The sequence below is a fragment of the Phoenix dactylifera genome, unplaced genomic scaffold (assembly GCF_009389715.1).
Source record: "Phoenix dactylifera cultivar Barhee BC4 unplaced genomic scaffold, palm_55x_up_171113_PBpolish2nd_filt_p 000901F, whole genome shotgun sequence".
In the NCBI taxonomy this organism is placed as follows: Eukaryota; Viridiplantae; Streptophyta; class Magnoliopsida; order Arecales; family Arecaceae; genus Phoenix; species Phoenix dactylifera.
In genome coordinates, this window is record NW_024068263.1 from 62,994 (window position 1) to 73,973 (window position 10,980).

At 33.5% G+C, this 10,980-nt stretch overlaps 1 protein-coding gene across 1 annotated transcript; it reads right to left on the reverse strand.

Annotated features, from left to right (window-relative positions):
- Nucleotides 1-305: 305 nt before the first annotated feature.
- On the reverse strand, nt 306-10,462 carry LOC120107559 (IMPACT family member in pol 5'region-like). Its single transcript, XM_039120886.1, has 6 exons — nt 10,175-10,462; nt 3,342-3,383; nt 3,140-3,255; nt 2,616-2,721; nt 2,389-2,442; nt 306-789 (listed from the first exon to the last, which is right to left on the reverse strand). Exons 1-6 carry the CDS (start codon nt 10,421-10,423, stop codon nt 631-633), a joined length of 726 nt encoding a protein of 241 aa, XP_038976814.1. The 5' UTR covers nt 10,424-10,462; the 3' UTR covers nt 306-630.
- Between the last annotated feature and the right edge of the window lie 518 nt (nt 10,463-10,980).

Consider the following 10,980-nt stretch of genomic DNA (forward strand, 5'->3'; position numbering starts at 1 on the left):
AGTCAATTCAGGAAAAGGCCTTCGTAAGTAAATCTATATTTTTATAAGCTCTTTACCATGCAAGTGAACATCTTCTGTTCTAGGATATGTAATTGAAAAAAAAAACAACTACAAAAGATCAGCTTACATCAATACATCCATTGTTAAAGAGAAGTATGGATCAAAACTAACCTGACTAATCATTCAGAAGCAAGGTGACAACAAACATGCAAATTAACATAGATTAAAACTACTTCAATAATATCCAGATTAAAGCTATGATATTATGTTTTATTAACATTCAATATATAAAAAAAATAGGATTATAGATCAAATTGATCAGATTCATATGACTTCATGTAAAATAATATGAACTATTTCTCTGAGCCCCATATCATAATCTGTATACATATCCACTGAAGATCATTATTTTTGTTAATAAAAAAAAGGAACATATGTCTGCTGAAGATGAAGATGAGTCTGATAGGAGAGGATGGTACTACTACCAGAGGTGAATAAATCATTCAGGCTACTCACATAAACTGCTTTGCTTGGTCAACCAAACATGGTTGCTCCAAAGCACTCATCGTCATTTTACCCCCCTCCCCATCCCCCAACACCCCCCCCAAAACAAAAAAAACAAAATCTGTGTTAACGTTTATAGAACTCAATTTTTCTGCTACAAATGGAGTTAATTGCATTCTCCAGGCTCTCAATTTTGTCATGTTCTACTTTAAAGGTGACCATAGTGATACCATCTTTACCAGTATCATAGTCCTGCTTGATGTCCTCAACTTCGAAATGCTTCAGCTGTTACAAACCATGCAGTTCAAAGAAATTGTAAGAGACTTTTTGGGCCCTGTCAGTATATAAGAAACTTTAAATAAAAAAAAAATCCAATAACAATAAATGTCACATTATACTGATGGACTATATGATTGTTTTCTGTACAAAGTAATCCAAATACATACACCAACTGTATCAATATTGGCACATAAACTTAAGCCATAAGTATATGATAGATACAAACATTTACCGGTCACTTACATTGAAGGAAGAGCTCAAGCAACGAAAACAGATAAAACTTCACCTAAAAAGATTCTCAACAGTAATTTACGCAAAGTTAGGGAAGAGTACAACAGTAAGAGTGAATTTCCATTCAGTCTTCTATTTCTGCCCCATTTAATCTAACCACTTCATGTCTAGTCTGTATGGCAAAGTGCACTTAGCCACTAATGTATACAAGACAGTTATCATTATTTTCTTTGCACCCAGTACTAGATTTTTGCCCCTAAAGTAATTATTACAAAGTCCAATGATGGTCAACATTTTACAATTGGCATGCACTATTTGATTATAAAGATCACATACCCTTAAAAATAATGTCAATCATAAGTTGATAAAATTCTCATCACATAATGTTATAAAGATAGGGGTAATATGCAACATTCCATTGATCAAGGAAGCCTCCAAATAGAACTTACCTTATTTTAGTGAGTCCATATTAAGCTACCTGGTATTAAAGTTTTAATTGTTTTGTAATAATGAAACAACAAACAGAGAGACAACAATATAGAGACAGTGCATATGCAAGGCCTATTAATTAGCCGATTCATTAACTTGCTGTATCTTGATAAGCCCAAAATAGAATACTTGGTTTTAAGAGCCAGACTATCTTGCAAAATTGAAACCAAAAACACAAGCTAATGATTTGTTGTGAGAACTGAGAACCTTCTATATTGGGTATTGCACCAACTTCAGGTTCAAAATCCCTTTGTCCTACCTCATACCTACTTTTAAGCTTCCAAACTATCTTTATCTAATATTACTAGCTAATTACTAGTTAACTGACACATATTGTTTTCTTTTCTATTATTACACATCAAAACAGCAAAATCATAAAAAAAAAAGGTCTGAGATAACATTTTCAGTAAAATAATTAATTTTTCAAAAAATTTCCAATGCCCGCTGCTGCCTGATGTCTCCGAAACATGACCTGGGATAGCACAGAAGCTCTTCAATTCATGGCTTTCTTGGCGGGTATGTTCAGAATAATAGGTTGTTATAAGAACAGTGAAAAATTCTCAATTTATGGAGCATGGAAACTGCTATGGAGATTAGAGTAGTATGTTCATCCCAAAATCAACATACTCAGGAATGACAGACTTTATGACAAAGGTCTACGTATGACTAAAGATATAGATAGTATTAAACCTTTGCCATGTTGCATGTGAAAAAATAAATAATGCAGTGATAAAACAGTGCATTTAAGGGAGCACAGTATCTGATCGAATAGAAAAGCTATTTGATGTCTTAATATGTTAAATTAGATACATTCAGGAATCTCAATTAGGTCAGTTTCACGAAATACGATGACAAATTAACATGCTTCAGTGGTTAAATACATACCTGATGATACACTACACCCAACAAATCAAATGGAATCTCCATACCAATTGGAGCCTGAAATTAGGGTTTAGGGTTTAGATATATGTCCGGATATTATAAGGAGTTGTAACAAGAAAAATGATAAGTTGATCAGTCAAACTAGTCTCTTCTAGTTTCCTTTTTTGCTTATAAAACCAAATAAACAAAACAGAGATAAGAAGCTAAACTTTGAGGGCATAGCACCTTACTTTGGGTTTCACAACACAAGTTGCAGCACCTTTTAGGCATTCTGAAGCAACACCAGCATAGGCCCTGACCAATCCTCCAGTTCCCAGCTCTATACCCCCGAAATACCTACAAGTAAGTGTTAGAGGTTACCAACTAAAAGCAAGATTTCAGTTCATGGGTACATATAATAGTAGGCATGGAAGAAAATAACACATGATTTCTAAATATCATCACAAGAGTGCAAGACAATTAGTTTGATAATTCTTGAAGGTATAAGGATACCATGCACAATTTACCATATAAGAAGTCATTACACTGAAAGAACCTACCAGATGCAAAAAGTATAGATCTAATTTAATATTGATAATCATCACAATGTATCCATATTTGAACTCTAAAAACATATATTTCTAGATTGTAGCATCAACAAGTAACAGCTTATGCATTCCTATTGGATTAAACAAAATCGTTGATAGATTGTTAGGTTTCAAGAGAAAAGAAAACATTATCTACAGAGCAATATACATTAGAGAAAAATGATCACCTGATCACAACAACCATCACCTTATCAATTCCAGAAGAGACAATGGCTGAATATATTGGTTTTCCAGCTGTACCTGATGGTTCTCCATCATCATTATACCGGTATTGCTCTCCAAGCTATATGAATAAGCATGTTAATTATCATAAGAAATTGTTGAAGCACATAAACTTCTGTGGACCATTAGAGAAGGGGGAACGATCACCTTGTAGGCCCAGCAATTATGAGTAGCTCGAGGATCTTGGACCTAAGTTCATAAAATTAAAACAAAGCCAATCAAAAAATTATACAATAACTATTCCCTTGATATCTGTAGAATTCATAAGAGACAACAATGCACTCATAAAACGCAACCACCATAACTAAGCTCCAATAATTTCTGACATTTCATCAAGTCAAACAAAGGGATAGATGTCTACCACCCAATTTTTTTAAGATTCTAGGAATAAATATTTACTTATTGGATAAATAATTGTAGATGTTACATCAAGAAAGAAGAAGAATGCAATAGGCTCTTGAGGAGAGGACAAGCGTAGAGGCTCAGATATCCCAAGGGGAAGATAAGTATTTCTCCACTTCTGGAAAAGTATACTAGTAGCTAATTTTCACCAATTTGTGGCTTGATTCCATATGAAGCATCCAGAGTCCAGACATATTGAAGTTTGGTTCTTACAAGTTTTAAGGCATATAAATCACGACTAATAGTATGGATCCTTAATTTACACGTCCTATCATGCATTATAGCACACAAGAACTACTACCAATATCCATTTTTGTGCCTAATCAAAGCATGCATAGGAAGCATATAATCTTATTTTTCTACAGACATTTTGTGCTGCAGAACACAATCAATGGTAAAGATCTTTAAATTTGAATGTCCAATCATTGACTTAAAAGTCTAGAGAAAAGTGAAAATCATGTAGTCCAACTCTCTCTCTCTCTCTCTCTCTCTCTCTCTCTCTCACTCATACACAAACATATGTGTGCATGCACACCACACACACGCATATGCACATTTGCAAGCATCATGGTCAAGGCAAGGATCTGTAGACATCCTAAGGCCTATCTATCATGTACATGGTCATGTAAGAACCCAAAAACTATTTCAACTCTATACCCTATTTCCAATCAAATCTAAGCTCACATCTTGCACATGAAAGCAGAGAGGAAACATCAAACTCTCAAGTTGAACATCGATTTACAATCCAGGTTTAGATTTTACATATATAATTTCTTGCAAGAAATTGATGAGTTATGCCGTAGAAGAAGATAAACACATTGATACATGAACCAAAAAAAAAAGAAAGAAGAGGGGGAGGTGTTTTGAAATTGCACAAAACTTCTATATTTCAACCATGATGGAGTAGTTTCAAGTATATCTGATGTTTGAAACCATATAGTTTAGAAGCTTCATGTAACACACATCAAGGAGTAGACGCCATAAAAGCATTCCTTCAATGGCATGATCGTATTTACAAGGAAACAGAAACTACAAAATGTACCTATAATCATAGTTCCCAATCCCTATGGCATGACCAGCAGGATACTGGGATGGGGGGCCATCCCATGTGTCACGATGGAACTGTCCCACCATTGTCGCAACATCCTGGTCGGTGCAATGTAAAACATTCCTATCCCAAGTATCAAGAAAAACCAAGATGACCACATCCCATGGGAATTAAAACCTTGCCTATAGTATTTGTTTTATCCCTTGGTAAAGAAAATCTTGGTGAGGTGACATGATAGAGAGCAAAAAGTTTCTTTAAGAAGGACTACTTGGATAGGGCCAAAGGTTTAAGGAGAAGAATTAAGAGCCTAAGAAGAGTCATATTAGTATATATGTATTTGCTAATCAATTTATAAATAAATTGTACACTCTATTTATCATTTCAATATTTTATAATTTCCTGTTTTTGTGTGTTGATTTGTTTCAATATACCACTTTTGTAAAGTATCTCACATCCAAATTTATCATATACAACAGTTTCCAGAGTAAGTCACAACACGATCAGACTTGGGGCTCATCCCAACACTACAACCTCATATTTCCTGTTCCACAAAAATAGGAACATAAGTATCCTAAATTATACTACCACCAAACCTCTTTAAATCAATTTTTACATTTCTGTATTTGCATCACGTGGCTTAACTAACTAATAAGAAAGAAAAAACAAAAATAATCATATCGCTATCTTATTTTTTATTTTTTATTCAACTGAAAGATTTAGAATATTTTTTAAAAAAGGTTAAGAAGATTGAATGCTGGTTTCCTATTGTTTTTCAAGGATAGGTACTGATAAATATGGAATTCTTCCCTTACAACATATGAGCAAGAAACACGATGTTGGATGACATTCCTATGCTTCAAAAACATTTTATTTTAACAAGGAAATTTTCTTTCTTTTTATGGTTAATGGGTATGAGAAATCAAAATTAGCACCTTCCAATATGATATACACATTTGGAAAATAAGCAAACTGATCTAACAGCAATGGAAGTACATTTCATAATCAATATTACTAATACCTGATAGTTTGTGCTTAAGTAATTCATGCTTCTACAACAACTAGTTTAAAAGAATGTGCAAATGTATGTGGTTACTAAAGTATTTCATATATAGGATAAATTTTAGGGTTTTTTGCTTATATACCCTCCTAAATATTGAAATTTATATGAATACCCTCCTAAAATTGATATTTGCATATATATCCTCAAAAACACTTGTTTTGCATATATACCCTTTTTTTTCTTGCATACGTACCCACATCATGTAACATCGTTAGAAATTAGTTCACATGCAAAAAATTTCTAATTTTATTTTTGTCTATTTCAACTTGTTTTAGTACCTGGATTAGTCGTGCCTGCTCCTTAATATTTTCTACAAAATATTACTCAAGAACAAGATAGATTCAACAATTAGATAACAAAAGGAGTTATGAAAATTCTTTCACTAATCATGAGATTATTCTATTTTATTCTTCTTCATTTATGACAACCATTATATCTTATTCCATCAAAAACTAGCTTGTAATATTTATTGTTATAAATGCATATATGAGGGTATATATCAAAATATAGAACGACATTAGAATATCTTAAAGGCGCACAATAGATTGCAAGCTTCTTTGCTACTACTGTGCTCATGAGTGGAAGAACAACATCAGACATCCCCAAGCAAAATCATTGAGGGCTTCAAAATCCTTTAGACTTACTAACAATCTTTGTGGCCATATGATAGAAAATCATTCCTTACGTTGTGTACCTTAAGCCACTTTTCTTTGGAGCTTCGATTTCTGGAAGAAAAAAAGATTTAGTGTACGGGGTCCATTTTGTCACAGCAATTTTAAATCAGCCATCAACCTGCACATGAGAAATTTTCTAGCTCTAAAAGATAAACATAACAAATCTCATACACTAAAATATAGATGTTGCAAATCTCGTACAAAACTTCTCTTTAAACAATCCATAAAACTAAAAGCAGGATCTAACTATTTTCATGTTAAAAGGATACAATGAAGGGAGAACTTCGGCGGCAACAAGAGGATCTTAGATTCCGATGGCAAAACTCCGACGGATGGAAGAGAGGGAGAAAAGCTGCCTATAGTGAAAAAGAGAGTCGACGGAATAATTTTGATTTCAGACGGAGGAGCGAAAGAGAAAGATTTAAAGAGATCAAAAAATTTCTCAAAGAAGGTAAAAATATTACTTTCCAGCAAGAACAGTTAATCTGTTACCTGCTTTACGAATAAAAAGATAATTTCATAATTTTCATTAATTTTTAATTTAAATAAATATGATTTTGGCCGATCACGTTAGTTGAATCGCTATGTCAAAGATATCCATATAAACATAGTGTTTTGTGAAAGCATGCACGCAAATATTAATATAGGAGGGTATTCATGCAAATTTCAAAATTTAGAAAGATATTTATGCAAAAATTCAAGAATTTTTTTGCGTGTATATCCTCCTAAATATAAAAAATTACATGAATACCCTTGCAAAATTACTATTTGCATGTATACCCGTATAAATATTTTATTTTTTTTTGCATGCTTACCCATTAAGAAGTTTTCAGTCATTTTAAATTTAAACCGCTAACTTAACAGCATTAGATGGCATGGGTGTATATGCAAAAGAAAAAAAAAGGAATGATATACATGCAAAACGAGTGTCTTATGATAGTACACATACAAATATTTATTTTAGGAGGGTATTCACGCAAATTTCAATATTTAGGAGAGTATGTACGCAAAAAATCCTAAATTTTAAAAAGTTTTAGCACCGATTAGGTGCTTGTATGCCTTCCTCATGAAATCTTTTTGGTATTTACATTCTCAATCTAGATAAGCTTAAGTTTTACTATGACCAACAAATCAATGTGAACTTAGATTTTGAAGGATGTGGAGCTCTTAGTATGCATAAAATCATGGAAATCCCAACTCAAGCAGAATTTCACCCATGGATTCCTCAAGGTCCAGCATGTTAGGATCCTTTCATAAAGAAGTTCAGAAGTGTTTAAACCTCTAAAAGAGAAATCTAATTAGGGTTATTATGAGAGCTCAAAGTTGGAAAATATAAGCACTTTTATTTACTATTAGGATAAGAGTAACCTGATTGTTCCATTTTTGTCTTTGGATTGGAATGAAACCAAATTACAAAACTTAAGAACCTCGATGTTTATACATAACAGTTGCTGGATGCTTGTACTAATTCTGAAGCAAATAATGAAGGTTCGTCACAGTCTAGTGTGACTACATGTCTTAAGTCACATTACACTACATACATGTGGAACTTTTACAAAAAGACTTGAGGAAGCTTAATTAGAAAATTCTTTTAAAATCAATGAAAGCAGCCTACTTATGAAACATGTGCATGGTTACAAGATACAAATACAACTTGATACACATACCATAATATGACAAATTTTAAAATAGCATAATTTATACTTTATACAATAAAACCAACATCCATAAAATTTGTCATTTGCTCATCACCAAAATCCATGGACAGCTACTAATAAAACATTAATGCAACATAAACTAAACGAGAATTCAATTGGTCAAGACATAATGCAATCAAAAACGGAATCCTCAAAACCACGAAATAATGTCTGAGGGTCATGGACTTATGGTCCCAATCTTCCATTTATGTCAAAGATAATAAAATTATATCAATTTCGATAGAATGATGTTTTGTTATTAAGATGGGCGGAATGGAGCTGCTGTAGTTCTAGGGCCAAGCCTTTCTATTCTAATTGCTAAGAGTGGAATGCTAATAGGTGATGATAAGAATGATAATCTCACATCCTCACATTGATAACGATAGGGCCACTAGACATGACAATGATGATGATGTTGCTTATGCATAGGTCCAACAAGACATGTAGAACATTTCCTTAATAGACCAACTTTGACTATCCACACTGAGGATATTGGTCATGATGCTTAGGCATAACCTAATCAAACTGAGCTATCAGGAATCTCTCAGTGTCTTATCCTCATACTGTGACTCATCTCAAGTTTCCCAATGCAGGAGATGTTTTACCTGTAATATGGCTAGCACAACATTTATGCTTATAATTCAGATGCTAAATGAGAGATAAGACAAAGGAAATGGCTAACACAATATTTATACTTATAATTCAGATACTAAATGGGAGGTAAGATAAAGGAAACAAGAAGTTTCAGCATGATGATCACAGAACTAGATCCTATGAAAGACACCATCATGCATGAAAGCTATGCTGGTGGAGCTTAATACAATTCAAATTGAAAGACATATGGACTTCACATGAGGCAAAGAGTTCCGTAAATCTATCATAATAATGGCAAAACACTGCCTCGGACATCCTATATTTACTCTGAAGATGCCTCACCTTCTAAAAAGTCAACAAGGAGCCTACTACCTAAAGTTATCACACCTACAGCTATTCCTCAGCCACTAAATGCCAACTGTATGTCAACATATAGACATGGCCTGAACTTATAGGTGCAGCAACACCAACGGTCTCTGATGTTAATACTGATCCCTTGAGTATATAGATGTTGTGAGTGGGCACTATGACTACTACTCTAGTACATAAGACATTTAAAATAAGTACAAATTTAGGATCTAGCATATCGATATGGACCAAAGATAATATTTACAAACTAAGTTGATATATGATTTAGTGGAACGAAGAGGTTTTGACAATTCTTTTCACAAACTAAGTTACTTATCAAATTCTTTTAAGTATTTTTAAGTAATTACATATTTTCTAATAACTTTTAAATTTAGCTTCTCTTCTTTGTTTCTGTGTATATGGTTACGCATGGTGAAATTTCGCCTTAGTCTTCATGACAGACTTTGCCAAATACTATATTGTCAGATGTTGGAACTTTTTATCAGCAATCAGCATTCTTCCTTCTGCAATCTCGGATGCTATAAATTAGAGCATTTTTTTTCTGTTGGTGAATCTATTTTAAATGTCACAACTTCACTAATATCTTGAACCATCCAAGCAAATCTTTCATGAGTTCATTTTAGCTGCAAAACTATCTGAAAGCAACAACTCATAATCTAACCTGATGCCCATTATTTATTTGATAACATATCATGCAATTTCTCTGTAGCAACAGAAATTTTTTAGAAGTGATGGTTCCTAAGTCTACCAGTCAAGCAGCATCAAATATTGAATTTACAATATATAATAAATACCAAGATGTAATATAGCCAACTTGGTTCCAACACATCTAACAAAAAATTATAATCAACCGGGATAATTAACTATCAAAAGAATGATCATTTCAAATAACCATTAGATGGTCGATACAATTACAACAAAGAGATATTTACCAGACGAGAACATATAATCCACACAAATCCAACCTAAATATCAAAACAAAATGATAAAAATTTGAATTAAAGAGTAAAACAATTGTCCTTTTGGTACCTTTGACATTTAGGAAAAATCCAACCCTAGTATCGAAAGGAAATGATAATATTCGAATTATATCGTGACAAGACTAGAAGAACAAAAGAAAAGAGCAAGAAGGGAACCTCGGAGAGGAAGGAGTGGGCGGAGCGCTCGTCGGAGATGGGGGCGGCGATGGCGATAAACTTGCTCTTCTTTATCTCGCGCTTGCAGGTCGCCCGTTCCTTCAGCGTGGTGTACGGAGACGGCGGCGGCGACGACGACATCGGGCGAAGATTTCCGGCGCCGGCGAGCAGCGTCGCAGCAGCGTCCGCTCTCGAGGCGGTGAGGAGGAGCGCAGGGGAGCAGAGCCAAGGCGATATTCTCAGCGCCATTTGGGATCGGGCCGTTTAAAGCCGCCTTGGGTCCGTCCGTTTTTGTCCATCCGTTCACGATATCTAATGCACCGAAGGCTGCGATCATGTCCACGACGCATGCCGGTGCTCAGGATGGATCAGACTGGTGTTTGCAAAACGAGACTAGAACGTACCCAAAACCACACTGTACTCGTATTGCACTGGTATATATACAGAAAGCAATACTGATCAAATTGATAGACTTATATTTTCTCAATTTTTATTTGATAAAATATGAATATATATTGATATTCATCAAATGTTCAAAATGTTATATCTTTTATTTTTTGTCAACCAACATTGACATTATGAGTAGAAGTGTAGAGAGAGAGAGAGGGAATATATATATATATATATATATATATATATATATATATATATATATATATATATATATATATATATATATATATATATTGGGATAGATAGATAGATATATAGAGATAAATGTTATTTATAAAAATAATATATTATTTTTATAATATTTTTCCATTAAGTTTGCATTATTTTTAATTTTTTTTATTTTTAAAAATAAA